Below are 23,029 nucleotides of genomic sequence, written 5' to 3' on the forward strand. Positions count from 1 at the left end.
AACCTAAAAAAATAACTAGCTACCTAGCGACACTAGCGACACTGATGCAGCGTTCAGAAAAATTATCGCTTAGTGACACTGGCAAAAGGGGGTGAAAGGGTTAACTAGCGGAAATCAGGGGGTTAAAACCATTATTGGGTAGTATATCAGGGTACCTAGCGCTATAAAAACCTGGCGGTGAACCTAAAAAAATAACTAGCTACCTAGCGACTGTAGCGACACTAATGCAGCGATCAGAAAAACGATCGCTTAGTGACACTGGCAAAAGGGGGTGAAAGGGTTAACTAGCGGCAATCAGGGGGTTAAAACCATTATTGGGTAGTATATCGGGGTACCTAGCGATATAAAAACCTGGCGGTGAACCTAAAAAAATAACTAGCTACCTAGCGACACATGCAGCGATCAGAAAAATGATCGCTTAGTGACACTGGCAAAAGGGGGTGAAAGGGTTAACTAGCGGCAATCAGGAGGTTAAAAACATTATTGGGTAGTATATCGGGGTACCTAGCGCTATAAAAACCTGGCGGTGAACCTAAAAAAATAACTAGCTACCTAGCGACTGTAGCGACACTAATGCAGCGATCAGAAAAACGATCGCTTAGTGACACTGGCAAAAGGGGGTGAAAGGGTTAACTAGCGGCAATCAGGGGGTTAAAAACATTATTGGGTAGTATATTGGGGTACCTAGCGATATAAAAACCTGGCGGTGAACCTAAAAAAATAACTAGCTACCTAGCGACACTAGCGACACATGCAGCGATCAGAAAAATGATCGCTTAGTGACACTGGCAAAAGGGGGTGAAAGGGTTAACTCTAGGGGCAATCAGGGGGTTAAATCTTTATTGGGGGGTGATAGGGGGCTACCCTGGACCTAACACTAACTGTCCTGACAGTTTTTACTGTCACAACTGACACTGAATGCATTGATCAGTAAAGAAATGATCAATGCAATCAGTGACACTGTGACTGGGGGGGGCGGGGGGGGGGGATCGGGGGGCGATCGGGGGGGGGGTCGGGGGGGGTTTGTGTGCCTGTGTGTACCTACATGTCAGTGTAGTGTTGGTGCACACTTACTTTTACTCTTCTCCTCGTAGTCCGGTCAAAAAGACCACCCCGAGGAGAATGACATCACTTCCTCCTTCCTGTGTAAACAATACACAGGGGAGGAAGCTTCTCATTGGCCAGGAGCGATCCAGAGGGGGTGGCCGAAAACCAACGGCCATCCCCTCATCACGGAGCGCTCCTGGACCGAATCGGACCGCCTTAAACAGCGGGAGGGGGTCCGATCGGACCCCCCACCCGCTGGAAGGCAATCACGTAGATGTACGTGATTGTGCCTGCCTGTGCCATTGTGCTGACGTACAATGGCAATACGGCGGTCCTCAAGTGGTTAAATACTCTTCCAGCCTTCCCATAAACATCTCCCCCGCACAGTAGACCCCCTTCCATTAAGGTGCAAACCATCTTTAGTATATAGGTTGCACCCCAATGAAAAGTCATCCAAGTGCCCTAAAAACCCAAATCCCCCCTTCTTACACCAGGTCTTTAGCCATGTATTCAGCTCTCCAATCACCCCCTGCCTTTCCTGTGTTGTGCATGGCACAGGCAATATTTCAGAGAATATCACCCTGAAGGTCCTTCCCTTCAGCTTTCAGCCCAGTTCTTTAAATTGTTTCTCAAGGAGCCTTCACCTTCCATCTATTCTGTCATTGGTTGCAATGTGGACCAAGAAAGCTGGGTCGTGCCCAGCCCCTCCCAGTAATATATCAACCCGGTCCACCACATGCCAAACCCTGGCACCAGGGAGACAGCAAACCATTCGGCTGAGGCGATCCTGGTGACAAATAATTCTATCAGTCCTTCAAATTATAGAATCCCCTATTACCAATAGACTTGTGCACAACGGAAAATATTGTTTAGTTTCGGTTCGTTGTCATTCGTAAAATACATCATTTCGCTCTGTTATATTCGTTATGTTACGTTAATACGTTTTCGGATAATTCGTTATTATTCGAAGAGTGTCAAATTCATTTGTTCGTATTCCTTGAAATTCGCTATTTATGTATGTATAGACATTCGTGATAATGATTCGTAGTTTGGAAAGTCGTTTGTTTATTGAATCTTTTAACACACACAATGACAACGTCTCTTCTCCTTGGCTCAAATACAATATAACACCCTTCTCACTCAGTTCTCAGGAATGCACTTTGCCAGTAATCCAACCTCCGGCACAAAATAATTAGCTGATTGGGCTATAAGATTTACTTTGAGCTGACCTTTTGTTTCATTAGATCTTTAAAGAATTACCAAATCATGTTGAATTCATTCAAATTCATTCGTTATATTTCTTTCGTATTCGTTGTAATTCGTTATTTTTTTATTCGGACATTTGGATGCATCCGAATGTCCAAAAGATGCAAAATTCGGCCGAATTTTGATTCATTACGAAACGAATTGCACAAGCCTAATTACCAACAACTGTCTAGGTCTACCTGCACTCCCCTCACCACCCGTACTAGATGGGCTGCTCTCCCGGCTGTTAGGGGGAGCAGTGACATCTAGGGCTGCCACCTCTGAGCTTGATACCCCCACATCTTCACACAACAAATCTGTTAGGGTGCTCAAACCCAGGGCTGGTCTTCCTTTTCTATGAGCCCTTACCACTCTCTCTAACTGTACTAACCCATCTTTCTACCTGAGAATCTTTACTTACCCCTCCACCCTCCCCATTAACCACACTAACAACCTGCTTAGTGAGCAGAGGACCCCTTTCAAGGTTGACAGTTCTGCCAAGTGTTTCAATTTGCTCCTCCAGATCTATAATGTGAGCATCCATAAGGGCAACCTGCTCACTTCAGTCACAGCAGTATCCATCCTGGAGCTGTTGCTCCATTGTTGTATACATGTGATTGAACATGGCATGGTTGTTGGTGCCAGAGGGGCTGGCTGATCTACTGGGATTTTCACGCACAACCATATCTCGGGTTTACAGAGAAAGGTCCTAAAAAGAAAAAACATCCAGTGAGAGTCAGTTGTGTGGAGGAAAATGCAACAGTAACTCAAATAACCACTTGTTACAACCAGGGTATGCAGAATACCATCTCTGAACGCACAACACATCGAACCTTGAAGCTGATGGGCTACAGCAACAGAAGACCACACCAGTCGCCACTCCTGTCAGCTAAGAACAGGAAACTGAGGCTACAATTCACACAGCCTCACCAAAATTGGACAACAGAAGATTGGAAAAATGTTGCCTCGTCTAACGAGTCTCGATTTCAGCTGCAACATTCAGATGGTAGGGTCAGAATTTGGCGTAAACAACATGAAAGCATGGATCTATCCTGCCTTGTAGCAACGGTTGAGGCTGCTGGTGTAATGGTGTGAGGGATATTTTCTCAGCACTCTTTGGGCCCCTTAGTACCAATTGAGCATAATTTCAATGTCACAGCCTACCTGAGTATTGTTGCTGCTGACAATGTCCATCCCTTTATTACTACAGTGTACATATCTTCTGGTGGCTCCTTCCAGCAGCATAATACACCATGCCACAAATAGTGATGGACGAACTTCCGACGGGACGTTTCGCGAACGCGGCCGATAGTTTGTGAACCGTAACGTTCACGGCGGGCCCCATTGACTTCAATGGGAGGCGAACTTTGCAAACCTACAGGTCAAATTTGCAGCCACAAAATAATTAATAGCTGTGCAATCATATTCCCACCACATGGCCAATGACATAACACATGTATGAGGTGAATATGGGATCGACAACTACAAGCATTCTTTTTTTATATGGGAAATTGTTGTGACAATTCAGGACTGTGGAGCGCATGAAGGCAATGGAGGAGAGGGAAGGTCAGGGTAGGCAAAGAAGAGGGTGCAGGAGATGATCACCAGCAGCGTGACATACAGCAATGACACCTGCACCGTGATAGAGTCATCTGACACCAGCACCGTGATAGAGAGCACTGACATCAGCAGCGTGACATACAGCAATGACACCAGCACCATGATATACAGCACTGACAGCAGAACCGTGATAGTGAGCACTGACATCAGCAGCGTGACAGAAAGCACTAACACCAGCACCGTGATAGAGAGCACTGACATCATCAGCAGCGTGACATAAAGCACTAACACCAGCACGATGAAATACAGCACTGACAGCAGCACCGTGATAAAGAGCACTGACATCAGCAGCGTGACATACAGCAATGACACCTGCACCGCGATAGAGTCATCTGACAACAGCACCGTGATAGAGAGCACTGACATCAGCAGCGTGACATAAAGCACTAACACCAGCACCGTGATATACAGCACTGACAGCAGCACCGTGATAGAGAGAACTGACATCAACAGTGTGACATACAGCAATGACACCTGCACCGTGATAGAGTCATCTGACAACAGCACCGTGATAGAGAGTACTGACATCAGCAGCGTGATATACAGCACTGACACCTGCACCGTAAGCAGCCCCAGGAGGAAGTCAGCATAGCACAGGGATGGTGGGAGCCCCTCATAATGAGCATAGCACAGGGATGGTGGGAGCCCCTTATAATGAGCATAGCACAGGGATGGTGGGAGCCCCTCATAATGAGCATAGCACAGGGATGGTGGGAGCCCCTCATAATAAGCAGCCCCAGGAGGATGTCAGCATAGCACAGGGATGGTGGGAGCCCCTCATAATAAGCAGCCCCAGGAGGATGTCAGCATAGCACAGGGATGGTGGGAGCCCCTCATAATAAGCAGCCCCAGGAGGAAGTCAGCACAGCACAGGGGTGGTGGGAGCCCCTCATAATAAGCATAGCACAGGGATGGTGGGAGCCCCTCATAATGAGCATAGCACAGGGATGGTGGGAGCCCCTCATAATATGCACAGCAGAGGTACAGTCCCAGGAGGATGTCAGCATAGCACAGGGATGGTGGGAGACCCTCATAATAAGCAGCCCCAGGAGGATGTCAGCATAGCACAGGGATGGTGGGAGCCCCTCATAATAAGCAGCCCCAGGAGAAAGTCAGCACAGCACAGGGATGGTGGGAGCCCCTCATAATAAGCAGCCCCAATAGAAATATGACACCGCTCAACCTCTTCAAAGAGGAGGGTACGGGCATATAGTACGGTGTGCTTTTTTTGGACAAGGAAGTGAGCCAAATGAAGAAAGAAGGTCTGTGTGCACGCTTCAAAAAATCGTTTATAGACATATACATGGTCTACTGGTCACATGTGTTGAATTCCTCCGAGATCCATGCCTCATTCATTTTTAGAAATGTGAGGTAGTTAACACTGTCGTGAGCTAGACAAGTACACTTATCGGTCACGATCCCCCCTGCTGCGCTGAACATCCTTTCGGACAGGACACTGGATGAGGGGCAAGCCAACAGTTCGATTGCAAATTGGGCAAGCTCTGGCCAGAGGTCAAGCCTGCCCACCCAGTAGTCCAGGAGTTCATCACTCCTCAGAGCGTCCACATCGGCCGTTAACCAGATGTAGTCGGACACCTGACGGTCTAGGCGCTCCCTGATGCTGGATCCGGATGACACCTGTCGATGGGTCGGCTGAAAGAATGACCTCATATCCGAAGTCACCAACAAATCTTCAAACCGGCCTCTTGTTGCAGGCGCTGTTGGATTGGTACCCGCAACTCCTTCTCTGGGAGTGGGAATTGCTCCTCTGCCAGCACACGCAAAGGCAGAATGCAGCATTTCTCGAAGCAAGGCCTGTAAGTGCTCCATTCTGCCAGCCCTCTGTGACGGCGGTAACATTTCCGCCATTTTGTGTTTGTACCGGGGGTCTAAGTACGTTGCCACCCAGTACTGGTCCTTGACCCTTATGCTTTTTATACGGGGGTCCCTATTAAAACACTGGAGCATGAAGGCCCCCATTTGCAGTAAACTGGAAGTGGTGTGGTGGCCTGGCTCCTGCTCATCATCCAGGATAATGTCGTCCTCTTCATTCTCCTCTCCCCATCCACGTACAAGAGGGATCCCAGAAAGGTTTAAAGCATGCTCTTCTTGCTCCTCCTCATCCGCCCCGGCACCATCCTCCTCTGACTCCTCTTCAGACTCCTGTTGTTGACTTGTCTCAGATAGAGTAGCCCCCCCTGGGAATTCATCCAGCATTGCGACTTCCTCATCTTCCCGCTCCTGCTCCTCCACAGCTTGATCAATGACACAACGCAATGCACGCTCCATAAAGAAGGCATAAGGTACCATGTCACTGATGGCGCCATGGCTGCGACTGACCAGTATGGTGATCTCCTCAAATGGCCGCAGAAGTCTGCATGCATCACGCATGAGCAGCCACTGGCGTGGTGAAAAAAACCCCAGCACCCCAGAACCTGTTCTGCCGCAGAGTTCATACAGGTAGACGTTAACTGCACGTTTCTGCTGGAGCAGCCTATCAAGCATATAGAAGGTTGAGTTCCATCGCGTCGGGAAATCGCAAATAAGATGTCTGACCAGCAGATTGTGTCACCGCTGAATGTCAGCAAGGCGAGCCATGGCCGTGTAAGATCTTCTGAAATGGGCAAAGAATTTCCTTGTCTGCCGCAAGATGTCCTGGACCCCAGGGTATTTGACAACGAATCGCTGCACAACCAAGTTTAAGACGTGTGCCTTGCATATCACGTGCGTGATTTTGCCCTGTTTCAATGCGCTAAGAAGATTGGCACCGTTGTCACACACCACTTTACCAACTGTCAAATTGAGGGGTGTTAGCCACTGATCTGCCTGTGAACGCAAAGCTGAAAGGAGTGCCGGGCCAGTGTGGCTCTTGGCTTCCAGGCACAACAGACGCAGCACGGCATGGCAACGTCTCACCTGGCATGTCGAATAGGTTCTGGGGAGCTTGGGCGGCGCAGCGGAAGAGACGCTAGCAGCGGAAAAGGAGGAGTCAGCCAAGGAGGAGAGGGAGGAGGATGGAGTAGGAGGAGGAGGAGAAGAAGAGTCAGGCCTGCATGCAATCCGTGGCGGTAAAACCAACGGGTGCCACGGGTTACATGCTTGACGGCCGTCAGAAGGTTCACCCAGTGGGCAGTAAAAGTGATATACCTTCCCTGCCCTTGTTTGCTAGACCACGTGTCTGTGGTCAGATGTATCTTGGCACCGACACTGTGTGCCAGAGATACATTCTATATATATATATATACATAACATTTTTTTTACTTTTTTACACTTGATGATCCTGCCAGTAACTCCATCCTAGAATGACAGTGCTCACTCAATGTACTTTATGGAGGAACTGTCAATTGCCCACTTAATATACCGTAATTAAACCCAAAATGGAGCAAATAAAGAAAGCTTAAAGAACTTCCTACCCGGCCTATAGCAAAATGACGGCTGGGCGGTGGTTCAGTTATCCTGATTGGGCATCATATGACTTGTCCAATCACAGCTGATCACAGTGTAAACAGAAAGATCAGTTTATCGGCTTTTCCTCACTCGCGTCTGAGAGACGCGCGTAGAGGAGAGCCGATTGGTGGCTCTCCTCACGGGGGGGGTCTGCTCTGATTGTTTATCAGTGCAGCCCCCTGTGGATGCCCACACTGAACCACCAGGGATGCCCACCACACATGGATGATCAGGTATGCCTCCCCCATGGCCACCAGTGCCCAAAATATGCCAATCAGTGCCCACAAATGGTGGCAGTCAGTGCTCACTACTAATGCCTGCCAGATGTTTCCTCATCAGTGGTGTCTAGCAGTGCCATCTATCAGAGTCCATCAGTGCCACCCATCAGTACCGCCCATAACTACCCATCAGTGCAGCCTTTTAGTGCCCATCAGGGCCACCTATCAGTGCCCATCATCAGTGCCACCTCATTGGTGCCACCTTATCAGTGCCCATCAGTGGCCGTTAGTGCAGCCCCATCAGTGCCCGTCAGTGAAGGAAAAAACGTACTTATGTACGAAATTTTATAACAGAAACAAAGAAAAATATTTTTTTTCAACATTTTCTGGCTTTTTTATTTGTTGTGCAAAAAATAAAAACCCCAGCAGTGATCACATACTACCAATAGAAAGCTCTATTTGTGGGGACAAAATGATAAAAAATGTGTCTGGGTCGAGTGTTATATGACCACACAATTGTCATTCAAAGTGCAACAGCGCTAAAAGCTGCAAATTGGCCTGGGCAAGAAAGTGCCCGGTATTGACGTGGTTAAAGCAGAACCCAAAAGCAGAAGTTCCTCTTTTCTGCCTCCTTCCTTCAACTTTTGCAACTTTATTTATTTATTTTGGGGGGTTGGGGGGAGCAGCAACCTGGTTTTCACAGTTACCTGCTCTTACTTTTGTCTGGATCGCCCAGGCAATTTGAGCGGATGTTCACGCCCCTCCCCCTCTCTTTGCCCCTTGCCTTCTGGGACATGTCTCCATTCCCAGAAGGTTGTGGGACCATTCACAAAGTGCATGCTTGGCTCACTGGGCCAGAGTTGGAGCTATTTGGACAGATTGGGGTAGGGAATTCCAAAGGGTGGGAGAGGCTCGGGAGGCAAGTATGGGAGGAGGTGGCAAGGGAGCTAGAGTAAGGTGACCAGATTTTTAAAATTAAACCCAGGGACATATGTTTTTTTTTTTTTTATTGGCAAATGGCAAACTATTTTATAAGCATATTTTCCACAAATGATATATGCAGTGTATGTGGTATGTGTTTATGGAATGGTTGTATGATATATATGTTATTTCTCACATTTCCTCCATAAATAAACATTGAAAAAAAGATACTGCTTAGAATGTTTTGACATATGACTACCAAATGTTATGTAGATAAGACAGAGAAAAAACAGAGTGCAGGGCTCAGGAGTGCAGTACATAAAGAATGCAGGGCTCACCAGTGCCCATCAATGCAGCCTCACCTGTGCCCAGGAATGCACCATCACCTGTGCCCAGGAATGCAGCTTCACCTGTGCTCCGGAATGCAGCCTCACCAGTGCCCAGCAATGCAGCCTCACCGGTGCCAAGCAATGCAGCCTCACCAGTGCCCAGAAAATGCAGCCTCAACTGTGCCGAGGAATGTAGCTTTTTCTATTATCAGGAATGCAGCCTCACATGTGCAGAGGATCAGAGTGGAAAGGAGAGCCAGTGTTCTGCCAAAAACAGCCGGATTATCACACAAACCTTGGGCGGGTACTAAGGCAGAGAGGGGGGTCCGCCCCGGGTGCTGCACACTGGGGGGAGGTGTCAGGCCAATTCGCCGGGAGCCCGCCATCACACAAATCTCACCTCCTGGATGGCCCCTACCTATGATAGACAGCACACATGTTCAAACATTGGACAAGTGTGCTATCTGTCAAAGGAGAAAACCAGGAGGCGGGACTTGTGTGACGGCGGGCACCCGGCGAATCAAATTAAAGTTGACACAGCGGCAGACGCTGGCCTGCCACACCCCCCCAGTGAGTGGCACCTGGGGCGGACCACCCCCCTCTGCCTCAGCACCTGCCCAGGGTCAACTTGCACCTGGTGCCACCCCTCGAAACTGGGGACAGACGGGTTTCAGGAACAGTGTCCTCAATCCGGGGACGTCTGGTCACCCTAAGCTAGAGAGCAGGAGATTTAAGGAGAAATGCAAAGAGGATGATTTAATTTATATTTTGAGACTGGGTTAGTGATGTAGGTGGGGGCTGAGTTTTGGATGGATTTGTATGTTGTTGTTAGTATTTTGAATGTCATTAGTTGGGTAAGTGGCAGCCAGTGGAGGGATTGGCAGAGAGGAGTACCAGACACTAAGCAGTTTGTAAAGTGGATGAGTCTGGAAGCAGCATTCATGAGGGACTGAAGGGGGGATAGTCTATAAAGCCAATGAGGAGGGATTTGCACTGGTCAAGGCGAGAGATGCTGTGGAGGTTGAGGCATCAAGCCATGGAAAGTGATTGGATGTGGAGCTGAAAGGAGAGTTCAGAGTACAGGATAACACATAGCACCCTGGCATGTGGGGAAGGTTTGATGGTTGTGCCATTGCTCCGAACAGAGAAGAGAGGAGAAGAGGCACGTGGTGGAGGAAATATTATCAGCTTGGTTTTGGACAAGTTGAGTTTGAGGAAGTGGTGTGACATCCAGACATATATGTCTGTTAGTAAATTAGTGATGCGTGAGGAGACTGAGGTTGTGAACTGAGGGGCAGAGAGATAGATTTGGGGGTTGTCAGTGTAGCAATTATATTGAAAGCCATGGAAGGCTATTAGGTGACCCAGGGAGGAGGTATAGATTGAAAATAGGAGAGGTCCAAGAACAGAACCTTGGGGAAACCAAATGGAAAAAGGAAGGGGAGAAGAGGAAGTAGAATTGTAAGTGACACTGAAGGTGCGGTGGGATAGGTAGGATGAGAGCCAGTGAAGAGTACAGTCATGAAGACCAAGGGAGTAAAGTTTTTTGAGGAGAAGGGAGTGTTCAACTGTATCAAAGGCACCCAAAAGTTCCATAAGTAGGAGTACAGGATAGTGTCCATTGGTTTTTGCTGCTAGTAAGTCATTTGTGAGTTTTAAAAGAGCAGTTTCAGTGGAGTGTTGAGGGTGAAATCCAGACTGAAAGGGATCAAGAAGGTTATTCTTAATGAGGTGGTCACTCAGTTGGTTGTAGACCAGGCATTCAAGGAGTTTAGAGGAAAAGGGGAGCAAGGAGATGGGACATAGATGGTAGGGTCCAAGAAGGCTTTTTTTTTTTTATTGTCCAAAACCAACTTTATTTTAATGTCAAATTTACAAGTAAGATCCCAGTTAGCGGTAACGGTGGAGCTGAAGAGTATTCCGTCTTCTCCAGGCAGCACGACATGAGCCACCAATGGTAGGATGGAACTTGTGACCTTTGCCAAGACCACGACTCTTTTTGCCAGCGGATGTCAGCCCACGCATCTCCCTGTGTTTGTGCACAGCTTTTGTTATCCATTGGGTGTCTGGATTGCATCTCATGGCCTTGTGGAAAGTGTCAATGAGGATGATCTCAAAGAACTTGTAAGCTGAGTCTTCACCAACCCAGTAGGAGTTAAGGACTCTCAGTCCTCCACAGTGATGGCCAGCATGCTTCTCAGCAACAGACTGCAGGCTACGAGAAAACTTGATCTGGTTCACACCATGGTGGACAGGTTTACCATAGGTTGCACCCTTGGGCACGTGGCGCTTACGTCCACCATGGCGAACTCTGATACAGTAGATGACATACCCTTGCTTGGCCTTGTAGCCCAATCTACGAGCTTTGTCTGGACGAGTAGGACGTGGTGCCCGATGGAGAGAAGACAGTTGGCGATATTGCCAGCAGCGGACACACAGGAGAAATCGCATCACATCCGACTGCTTCTTCCTCCATAGCTTTTGCATGTACTTGTAGGCACCCATGCTGGCTTATGCTGATAGCTCGGCAGCCGGAATGCCAAGGAAGGCTTTTTAAGTAGGGGGTTGACTAGTACATGTTTTAGAGAGTTTGGGAAGATTCCAGAAGAGAGGGAGAGCTTGAATATGTGGGTTATAGAGTGTAGGATAGATCCAGAGGGTAACCGTAGTATTTGTGAGGGAACAGGGTTCAGGGGACAGGTGGTTAGGTGGGCATTAGAAATAAGTTTAGCAACCTTGTCTATAGTAGTAGGTTTGAGTAAGGGGAGAATTGATTGTACCTGTTGACATGGGGTGTTAAGTGAGAAAGATACCGATAAAGAGGAGATTTTGTGACAAGTTCAATAATCATAATACATGACTGCATATAATTGGTAATTCTCCAATACTAAAAGATGTACGCACCAGCTGAATATGAGTCTAATTTTTTATTGATTTGGGAGTTGCAGTAGGTATACTTTTATTTCGCTGTACCAGTCAGATAGGTATTATTCATTTTTTTACTGAAAATCCTTATTAACAGTTTGTTAGAACTGAATTTGTTTAGTTTTGGCTTACAGGTGCTCTTTAAAGGCTACTTTGAGAAAAATGGAATTCGTGAAGAGGTTGCGTGCAATGTCGATCTACCTGGGCAGGACGTCTGTGAATATTATGATCAGCAGAATCATGAAAAGTGGGTGTGTCAACGGCCAAAAAAGCTCCCTTGTGACTCATACCGGGAGCACTCAGCGGGAGAAAACCGCAACATCCAAAGCCAAGAACAGAAACCGTTCTTCTCAGCGTAAATGCTTTTGTTCTTTCTACCTTCACTTTGTACAGCAATAATGTTCTTGAATCATTGAGTAATTTTGTCCACCATCTAGTAAGGTTCCGTTAAAGTCTAACTCCAGCTTCATTTTTTTACATCATTCAGAGTGTACATTTGAAAAAAAGAAAGAACACATTTCTGGTACCGTCCCATGCAGACTCCCTACTCTGGGATCTAGTGCTGACCATCTTCGAGGTTGAATAAAAATTACATTATAGTTTTCTGCAACTGACAATGGCAGCTACACTATATTACCAAAAATATTGGAACGCCAGCCTTTACACGCACATGAACTTTAATGACATCCCAGTCCTAGTCCATAGGGTTCAATATTGAGTTGAGAAAAAAGGAAGAGGAAATCTGCGCTACAGTGTATACTTAACGAAAATGTGTGATGCAGCAATTCTAATATATACCCAAAGTGAAATATACATATAAAAACAAAGAAAAAGAAGAGAACTGCGCAATCCCTAATACTTCTATTAGGATGTAAACCACTCTACCTTAAAGAAGTGTATCTTGTGATCTATTATTCTAACACACCAAACTAATGACTAAATAAACCATAAGGCATTACTTATAACTAAATACAGTAAACATATATATTGCCCCTCATAGGTTATGAACCAAAAGGAAAAAATTTACAATTCTAAGTCAGCGATTCAAAAACAAGAAACATATAAAGTAGAATCAAACAGTACTGAAAATGTATGTGATAACATAAAGTCCATTAAAAGTCCAACTGGAGAAACACCCTGTGTAGAAGGGATCTATTCAATCGTAAAACTTTTCAATCAACGTGAAGTAAAACCAGGTGCACCTCCACCAGACAAGTAATAATAGCCCCTTACCAGACGTCCCGGTAGGGAGCGCTTAATCACAAAATGGGTCTGAAGATGGATCAAACTTGAGCCCTCCAAATGGAACACTTTTACGTAGGGCAGGTTAGGAGATACGCCAGTCATAAACCATCCAGCAGGGGAAAACGCTGTTTGAAGCGGGACTCAGATGTGTAGCATTGTAGGATCAAGGAAGGTTCACCATAGGGAGGAAAAGATGCTCCAAATAGTGTAAAATCATTTATTAAAACAAAAATATAAAACAAGAGATGCACTTACAAACATGAAAGAACATCGGGCATATCATCAAACTGGGCAAGCGTCGGCCGATCGCGAACACCAATCGATATCCCTTCTGGTACCAGTTCACATGAGGCAAGTCAGCGTGTCACGCCACCCAACGCGTTTCGTGAAAAATTCACGTCGTCTGGGGTATCAGACGACGTGAATTTTTCACGAAACGCGTTGGGTGGCGTGACACGCTGACTTGCCTCATGTGAACTGGTACCAGAAGGGATATCGATTGGTGTTCGTGATCGGCCGACGCTTGCCCAGTTTGATGATATGCCCGATGTTCTTTCATGTTTGTAAGTGCATCTCTTGTTTTATATTTTTGTTTTAATAAATGATTTTACACTATTTGGAGCATCTTTTCCTCCCTATGGTGAACCTTCCTTGATCCTACAATGCTACACATCTGAGTCCCGCTTCAAACAGCGTTTTCCCCTGCTGGATGGTTTATGACTGGCGTATCTCCTAACCTGCCCTACGTAAAAGTGTTCCATTTGGAGGGCTCAAGTTTGATCCATCTTCAGACCCATTTTGTGATTAAGCGCTCCCTACCGGGACGTCTGGTAAGGGGCTATTATTACTTGTCTGGTGGAGGTGCACCTGGTTTTACTTCACGTTGATTGAAAAGTTTTACGATTGAATAGATCCCTTCTACACAGGGTGTTTCTCCAGTTGGACTTTTAATGGACTTTATGTTATCACATACATTTTCAGTACTGTTTGATTCTACTTTATATGTTTCTTGTTTTTGAATCGCTGACTTAGAATTGTACATTTTTTCCTTTTGGTTCATAACCTATGAGGGGCAATATATATGTTTACTGTATTTAGTTATAAGTAATGCCTTATGGTTTATTTAGTCATTAGTTTGGTGTGTTAGAATAATAGATCACAAGATACACTTCTTTAAGGTAGAGTGGTTTACATCCTAATAGAAGTATTAGGGATTGCGCAGTTCTCTTCTTTTTCTTTCTTTTTTTTTTCAATATTGAGTTGGCCCACCCTTTGCATCTATAACAGTTTCAACTCTTCTGGGAAAGCTGTCCACAAGGTTTAGGAGTGTGTCTATGGAAATGTTTAACTTCCCTGGTGGTATTCCCGAGTGTGGCTCAGGGTTAAATTTCAGTACAATTAGCGGTAACCCCCGAGCCACACTCGGGATTGCATCTCAGGATCCTGGTGAAGGTTACTTACCTTGTCCCCAAGATCCTGCAATGCCCGCGCCCCCCCCCCGTTTCCTCCGCCCGATGTCTCTGTGTGCCAGGCTTCGATCCCTGAGAACGTCATAACACATATAGTATACTGTAATCTTACAGATTACATTACTCTATCAGATATTTTCACCTCCCTTTGGTCCCTTGCGCTTTGTCCAGTGCCCTGCATGCACTTTTATATTATATATACTGTTCTTTCTGCCTGGAAACTTGAGATTGTGTATGGCAACCAAAAAGTGTCCCTTTACGTCAAAAGTGGTTTGAGACCAGCTAGAAAACAGCGATAGAAAAAAGAACACTTACAGAATTGAGCGATAGTGAATTGTGGGGAAATTTATTTTATTATTATTTTTTATAATTATTTATAGTTATTTATTATATTATAATTTATGATTTTGTGTTTTCAATTTTATCATACCCGGGATATCTACTAGACTATTGTTTGGACAGATTTACGTGTGTTATTACTAAGAATTACAGGTCTAAAATATAAAACCAAATTTCTATGCAAAACAATGTATCGCTTTGAGACACAAAAATCTGACATAATCATACCGCCAGGGTGGTTAATAATTTTTCCATAAGCGCATTTATAAGGTCAGGCACTGATGTTGGACGAGAAGGCCTGGCTTGCAGTCTCCACTCTAATTCATCCCAAAGGTGCTCTATCAGGTTGAGGTTAGGACTCAAGCCAGTCAAGTTCCTCCACCCCAAACTCACTCATCCATGTCTTTATGGACCTTGCTTTGTGCACTGGTGGGCAGTCATGTTGGAACAGGAAGGGGCCCAGAAAGTTGGGAGCATGATATTGTCCAAAATGTCTTGGTATGCTGATGCCTTAAGAGTTCCCTTCACTGGAACTAAGGGACCAAGCCCAACCCTTGAAAAACAAAGCCACACCATAATCCCCCTCCATCAAATTATTTGGACCAGTGCCCAAAGCAAGGTCCATAAAGACATGGATGAGTGAGTTTGGGGTGGAGGAACTTGACCGCCCTGATAGAACACCCTTGGGATTAATTAGAGCGGAGACTGCAAGCCAGGCATTCTCTCCAACATTAGTGCCTGACCTCCCAAATGCGCTTCTGGAAGAATGGTCAAATATTCCCATAGACACACTCCTAAACCTTGTGGACAGCCTTCCCAGAAGAGTTGAAGCTGTTATCGCTGCAAAGGGTGGGCCAACTCAATATTGAACCCTACGGATTAAGACGGAGATGCCATTAAAGTTCATGTTTATTATTATGATTATTATTATTAGATCTTTAAACGATTTCCAAATTTTTTTTCAGAGCTTTACAAACTAAAGCGAGACAGTAAAATTACAATACAATTAAATACAGGAAAATTAGCAGGGCTCATAAGGGGGATATTATCAACATGTACAAATACATAAGTGGTCCATATCGTGAACTTGGTGTTGATTTATTCACTTTAAGGTCACCACAGAGGACCACAGGGGGCACTCCTTACGTCTAGAGGAAAAAAAGATGTTATCTCCAAATATGGAAAGGTTTCTTCACAGTAATGCCCTGTACACACGGTCGGACATTCCGACCACAAAATTTTGGCCGAAACTTGTGTTGCATACACACGGACGGACAAAGTTGTCGGAAAATCTGATCGTTCGGAACGAGGTGACATTTGTTGCGTATGACGGGACTACATAGAAGCCAGTAGCCAATAGGTTTGGTCTCGTAATTTAATCTGAGCATGCGTGGCACTTTGTCCGTCGGAATTCTCTACAAACGATCGGAAAAAGTCTGATCGGATTTTGTTGTCAGAAAATTTAAGATCCAGCTCACAAACTATTTCCGTTGGAATTTCAGATGGAAAAAGTCCAATAGAGCCCACACATGATTGGATTTTCCGACAACATAATCCGATCGGACCTTTTCCGTCTGAATTTCCGACCGTGTGTACTCAAGGGGTACTTAAGAGGTGGTTCTGACAAGCTCAGTCAATTGCTTTAAAAAAGGCCTGGATTCTTTCCTAAATGTACATAATATAACTAGGTACTAACATTTATAGGTAAAGTTGATCCAGGGAAAATCCAATTGCCTCTCGGGTGATCAAAAAGGAATTTTTTCCCCTGCTGAAGCAAATTGGAGCATGCTTTGCTGGGGTTGTTTGCTTCTTCTTCCTCTGGATCAACTGTAGGTGTAGGTTTGTGTATATGGGATTGTATTTTTTATTTTTTTGGTTGAACTAGATTTTTCAATCTAACTTTGTAACTTAATCTTTTAAGCACTTTTTTATTTTATTTGGCACTCTCAGGTCACTGATTAACCAAGAAATCCCATCAAACCTTGGGTCAATTAATGTCTTACCTCAGAAGAATGTCACAAGTGGTAGGTGTTTTTACATTCTAACTTGTTTGAACCATGTGCCAAACAATGTTTAAACCATTGTGTTATTTGTTTTATGTGCGAGTGCTAAATCATTTGCTTAAAGCCTAATTGCAGGCAGAAAAAAAAGAGTAAAAATTTTCTATGCACAAGGAACGTTGACGTGTTTCAGCCCAGGCTGAAAAAAATCAACATTTCTTTTGCAAAGAATACCTTTTACTCCTAATGGATCTATAATGAAGAAGATTTTTATAAGCATAACACACCGCGTTGCCAACCTTTTCATCATGATGTTCATCTTCAGTATGTGCGGCTGTCATCAGAGCACAGGTGTGGCTCTTTCACTTGTAACTTGGAAGCATCATGTCTTGATGATGTCAGAACTACAGTACATAGACCACATAGAACCACATAGCACTAGAATGTGGGAGTGCGGAAGCTGTGTAGACCATAGTGACTGCGGGAAGGAACAGAGAATTAGGTAAGTATATTTACTTTTTTGTTCCCCTAGATAAATAACCCTTGAAGTGCAGGTACAGCTTCACTGCAAGGGGTTATTTTTTATTTCCCAGAGTTGGGCTTTAACAGAGATTTTCAGACTTAATCAAATAACAGTAGATCTCTCTCTCCTCCCCCTGTCAGAATGGGGATCTGTTTGTTTACCTTGACAGATCCCCGTTCTGACTCTTTTTTCCGCGATCGCGGGTGGCAGGTGGTCATTGAGTACGCCGGACCCACAGGCGAACTCCCACGGCACGCAGTGGGCACGCTTTTGCAAAAGCTAGTGCACGGAGCGCCGTACTGGTATGGAGATTTGCGCAGGTGAGCCAACCTGCAGCAGTATAACTGCGGTAGCTGGTTGAGAACTGGTTAAAGAGAAATTAATACATTTATTTGGGTGTATAAACATCCTAGAGTCTCTAAACCCTTCTTATATGCCTCTCCATTGTCTGGGGGTTTTGGTCTTTCACGATTTCAGCTATATTATCTGGCAGCCAGATTCACTCAACTAGTGCAATGGAACATGTTAGAATCTAGAGTTCCCTGGATTCAATTTGAAGTTTAATATGGTCATCTTCAGTTCCTACTCCCTCATAGCCCCTCTTAACACCATAGTATCACAATCCCTCCATTTGTGGAAGCAAACACAAGCATTACTTCATCTCTAAAGTATCTCCCTTAGCTAAATTTTCCAGAGACTCAACATTTTCAGCCGCCTTTTGCTCTTCGAACCCCTTTTTGTGGTGGAAGCTTAATCATTTGACCACCCTGTCTGCATTACCAGTTATTTTTAATTGTATCCTCTTTGATGGCCTAGGTGCCCTTCACAAAATTCCAGCATGAGAGGGTCTCTGCTGCCATTTTTTGCCGCTTCATTCCTCCTATCCAACTGCTGTAGAGACAGCCCTTGGAATACCTTGGACACCATATATTACCCCGAATGGAACTGCCTGCCTTTTATTATCCTAAAGCTTCGAGGAAGATTGCACACAATTGTAGATAAGCACTAGATTATACTGACATGGGGTCCAACTGGATTTTATTCGGGGGACACTTTTAGAGTTGCCCATGTTTTGGATTAGTGAGCTTTCATGAAATTAATTCCCATTTCAGGGGATTAGTTGATGTGATATACATAAGTAATGTATATATATATATATATATATATATATATATATATATATATATATATATATACACACACACACACTGTATATATCTATACTGTATATATCTATACTGTATGTAGCACTGGGTCAGGGTTATTAGGGGCCAGGGCTGGAAGACTCATCCTGGCAGCTCTCTGGTGTCTCGCCCTGTTTCTAGAATATTGGAGAATGTTCTGGAACTAGTGGATGGAGGTTAGGGAGGCTGGCTGCCTTGAATATTTATGGGCCCTTAGTCAAACCCCAGTGGTGGGTCTGGTAGGGGACTGAGATAGCCCATAAATAGACATGGGCAATGCCAGCAGGGGAGTTGGGTGGAAGATGGAGAAGCAGTGCTGAGGAGAGGTTGTCGGTGGTCCTTGAGGGTCCCCTGCCGTGGAGGGGTTTTACCTCGGCTGGAGCTTGAGATAGCTGGCCTGAAAGCGTCCCACCACAGGAGGCAGTTGGAAGGATTCATGCCGGAGAGGCAGTGGGAGAGAGCAAGCAGAGACAGTGAGTAGATCAGCATGCTACAGGGACAAGTCAAGGGGAGAGACTGTCAGCTGTAACCGTGCTCTCTTGAAGACCGCTTTGTGCCATGTCTTCATCTAACTTTACCCTGGGGTTTCTTCAAGTGTGTGTGCCACTCAGGAGGAGGGGGTGAAGCAAGCAGCCAGGTCGGCTGGTTGCAGGCAGGTGGGCTGGGAGACTTCTGCAGCGGTTGAACTTGGCTCAGTGTCTACAGGAAGGCATTTGTCAAGAAGGACGTTCTGATCACCCGGCTGTTCCTAGAAGTCTTACCTGCAGAATCCCTGGCAGAAGAGCCAACCGGTGCACACTGGTGCGTGTTAACACTGTCAGGCGCACGCGGGTGCGCGCTAATGCTGACAGGTGCACGTGTGTGCGCAAGGGCACCAATGGGCGCACGTGGGTGCGCGGTAATGTTAATGTATACATGCGTACGCACACCAGTATGCGCACGTGCATGAGATGAGCATGAACGGACGCGCAGTATGACAAATCTTGGTGCCAAATGGGCTATTTAAAGGGACCTATCACCTTGCCTCCCTGCTGTCTGTTCTGGAGCGTTCCTGAGAGACCTCCCTTCTTGTCTGTTACCTGATTCCTGTTACCCAACTTGCCTCTGACTACTTTCTGCTTGCTGCCTGCCACCGACCCCAGCTTGTCTGATTATTCTTCTGCCTGCTGTCTTGGTACAGTACCTGCCCGCCTGTGTTTGACCCGGCTTGACTACGACTACGCCTTGCCTGCCGCCTTGGTGCTGTTCCTGCCTACCAGTGTCCAACCTGGCCTGCTTGAAGATCCGCTGAGTGTCCTGAACTACAAGACACCTTCCTCTTTGATCCTGGGTGAGTGTTCCTGCTGCTCCTGCTCACCGCTGATCCCAGTTCCAGCTTGCATCCGGTTGCCTGTCTGCTTCTTGGAGTCTGCACCAGCCCTTGCATCTGTGACCTGCCAGGCACTTGTTCCCCTTCTGTGCTCCTGAACATCTGTCTGCTCTACCAGGAGTTCTTGAGCCAGAGGAATATGAGAAGCCGCTCCCTGCATCCATGGGCTCAACCACCAAGTAAGTGACAGTACAGGACAGCCATGTCCGAGCCCACGCAGGGAGCCTTTCCAATGGATGAACTTTGCCGCCATCTTGCCGGACTTACCCAAGCTGTGAATAACCTGCAAAAAGGTTATAACTGACTGGAGGAGCAAGTTCAAGCCCTGTCTGCACCTTCACCTTCTTCATCGGTAACTTCCTCCGCTCCCTCAGTAGTAATGCTGCCACCCGAGCCAAGGGTCCCCACACCCGCGAAGTTCACAGGGGACCAAAGTAAATTCAGGACTTTTCGTAATGCTTGTGAACTATTCTTTGCTCTGCAGCCCCAGACTTTTTCACTTGAATCTACTAAAGTGGGATTTGTCATCTCGTTGCTGCTGGGAGAACCACAGTCTTGAGCCCACCGCCTTCTGGAGCTTCTTCATTTAACGATCTGAACTCTTTTTTCCAAGCCATGTCTCAGCTCTACGAAGACCCACAACTGACAGCCACTACAACTCTGCACTCCTTACAGCAGGCCAGTGGAGGACTATGTGTCAGAATTTAGATGTTGGAGTTCCAATACCAACTGGAACAACGCCGCCCTGCATTACCAATTTCGCATGGGTCTTTCAGAATCCCTGAAGGGCGAATTAGCCCGAGTGGGTATTCCAGAGACTTTCTATGCCCTCATTAACCTATCCATCCGGATAGATAGATGACTAAGGGAGCGAAGGTCAGAAGGTTCTGCTGGTCCTTCTCGTCCAGTCTGGATGCTTCCCTGTATATATCTATACTGTATGTAGCACTGGGTCAGGGTTATTAGGGGCCAGGGCTGGAAGACTCATCCTGGCAGCTCTCTGGTGTCTCGCCCTGTTTCTAGAATATTGGAGAATGTTCTGGAACTAGTGGATGGAGGTTAGGGAGGCTGGCTGCCTTAAATATTTATGGGCCCTTAGTCAAACCCCAGTGGTGGGTCTGGTAGGGGACTGAGATAGCCCATAAATAGACATGGGCAATGCCAGCAGGGGAGTTGGGTGGAAGATGGAGAAGCAGTGCTGAGGAGAGGTTGTCGGTGGTCCTTGAGGGTCCCCTGCCATGGAGGGGTTTTACCTCGGCTGGAGCTTGAGATAGCTGGCCTGAAAGCGTCCCACCACAGGAGGCAGTTGGAAGGATTCATGCCAGAGAGGCAGTGGGAGAGAGCAAGCAGAGACAGTGAGTAGATCAGCATGCTACAGGGACAAGTCAAGGGGAGAGACTGTCAGCTGTAACCGTGCTCTTGAAGACCGCTTTGTGCCATGTCTTCATCTAACTTTACCCTGGGGTTTCTTCAAGTGTGTGTGCCACTCAGGAGGACTGGGTGAAGCAAGCAGCCAGGTCGGCTGGTTGCAGGCAGGTGGGCTGGGAGACTTCTGCAGCGGTTGAACTTGGCTCAGTGTCTACAGGAAGGCATTTGTCAAGAAGGACGTTCTGATCACCCGGCTGTTCCTAGAAGTCTTACCTGCAGAATCCCTGGCAGAAGAGCCAACCGGTGCACACTGGTGCGTGTTAACACTGTCAGGCGCACGCGGGTGCGCGCTAATGCTGACAGGTGCACGTGTGTGCGCAAGGGCACCAATGGGCGCACGTGGGTGCGCGGTAATGTTAATGTATACATGCGCACGTACACCAGTATGCGCACGTGCATGAGATGAGCATGAACGGACGCGCAGTATGACAAATCTTGGTGCCAAAGGGGCTATTTAAAGGGACCTATCACCTTGCCTCCCTGCTGTCTGTTCTGGAGCGTTCCTGAGAGACCTCCCTTCTTGTCTGTTACCTGATTCCTGTTACCCGACTTGCCTCTGACTACTTTCTGCTTGCTGCCTGCCACCGACCCCAGCTTGTCTGATTATTCTTCTGCCTGCTGTCTTGGTACAGTACCTGCCCGCCTGTGTTTGACCCGGCTTGACTACGACTACGCCTTGCCTGCCGCCTTGGTGCTGTTCCTGCCTACCAGTGTCCAACCTGGCCTGCTTGAAGATCCGCTGAGTGTCCTGAACTACAAGACACCTTCCTCTTTGATCCTGGGTGAGTGTTCCTGCTACTCCTGCTCACCGCTGATCCCAGTTCCAGCTTGCATCCGGTTGCCTGTCTGCTTCTTGGAGTCTGGACCAGCCCTTGCATCTGTGACCTGCCAGGCACTTGTTCCCCTTCTGTGCTCCTGAACATCTGTCTGCTCTACCAGGAGTTCTTGAGCCAGAGGAATATGAGAAGCCGCTCCCTGCATCCATGGGCTCAACCACCAAGTAAGTGACAGTACAGGACAGCCATGTCCGAGCCCACGCAGGGAGCCTTTCCAATGGATGAACTTTGCCGCCATCTTGCCGGACTTACCCAAGCTGTGAATAACCTGCAAAAAGGTTATAACTGACTGGAGGAGCAAGTTCAAGCCCTGTCTGCACCTTCACCTTCTTCATCGGTAACTTCCTCCGCTCCCTCAGTAGTAATGCTGCCACCCGAGCCAAGGGTCCCCACACCCGCGAAGTTCACAGGGGACCAAAGTAAATTCAGGACTTTTCGTAATGCTTGTGAACTATTCTTTGCTCTGTAGCCCCAGACTTTTTCACTTGAATCTACTAAAGTGGGATTTGTCATCTCGTTGCTGCTGGGAGAACCACAGTCTTGAGCCCACCGCCTTCTGGAGCTTCTTCATTTAACGATCTGAACTCTTTTTTCCAAGCCATGTCTCAGCTCTACGAAGACCCACAACTGACAGCCACTACAACTCTGCACTCCTTACAGCAGGCCAGTGGAGGACTATGTGTCAGAATTTAGATGTTGGAGTTCCAATACCAACTGGAACAACGCCGCCCTGCATTACCAATTTCGCATGGGTCTTTCAGAATCCCTGAAGGGCGAATTAGCCCGAGTGGGTATTCCAGAGACTTTCTATGCCCTCATTAACCTATCCATCCGGATAGATAGACGACTAAGGGAGCGAAGGTCAGAAGGTTCTGCTGGTCCTT

The 23,029-nt window shown here is 46.7% G+C and overlaps 1 protein-coding gene and 1 pseudogene across 1 annotated transcript in view; one reads left to right on the forward strand and one right to left on the reverse strand.

Moving 5' to 3' along the window:
- Nucleotides 1–23,029, forward strand: part of LOC143961468 (NXPE family member 3-like) — a 119,702-nt gene that overhangs the window by 76,694 nt on the left and 19,979 nt on the right. The window contains exons 3-4 of the mRNA XM_077470764.1: nucleotides 11,887–12,107; nucleotides 16,756–16,829. Coding sequence (XP_077326890.1) covers nucleotides 11,887–12,107; nucleotides 16,756–16,829 — 295 coding nt within the window. The remainder of the gene's footprint in view (nucleotides 1–11,886; nucleotides 12,108–16,755; nucleotides 16,830–23,029) is intronic.
- On the reverse strand, nucleotides 10,654–11,354 carry LOC143961469 (large ribosomal subunit protein eL15 pseudogene; annotated as a pseudogene).

Source organism: Lithobates pipiens, unplaced genomic scaffold (genome assembly GCF_037356315.1).
Source record: "Lithobates pipiens isolate NorthernLeopardFrog02 unplaced genomic scaffold, aLitPip1_a1.2 Scaffold_8, whole genome shotgun sequence".
NCBI classification, from domain to species: Eukaryota; Metazoa; Chordata; class Amphibia; order Anura; family Ranidae; genus Lithobates; species Lithobates pipiens.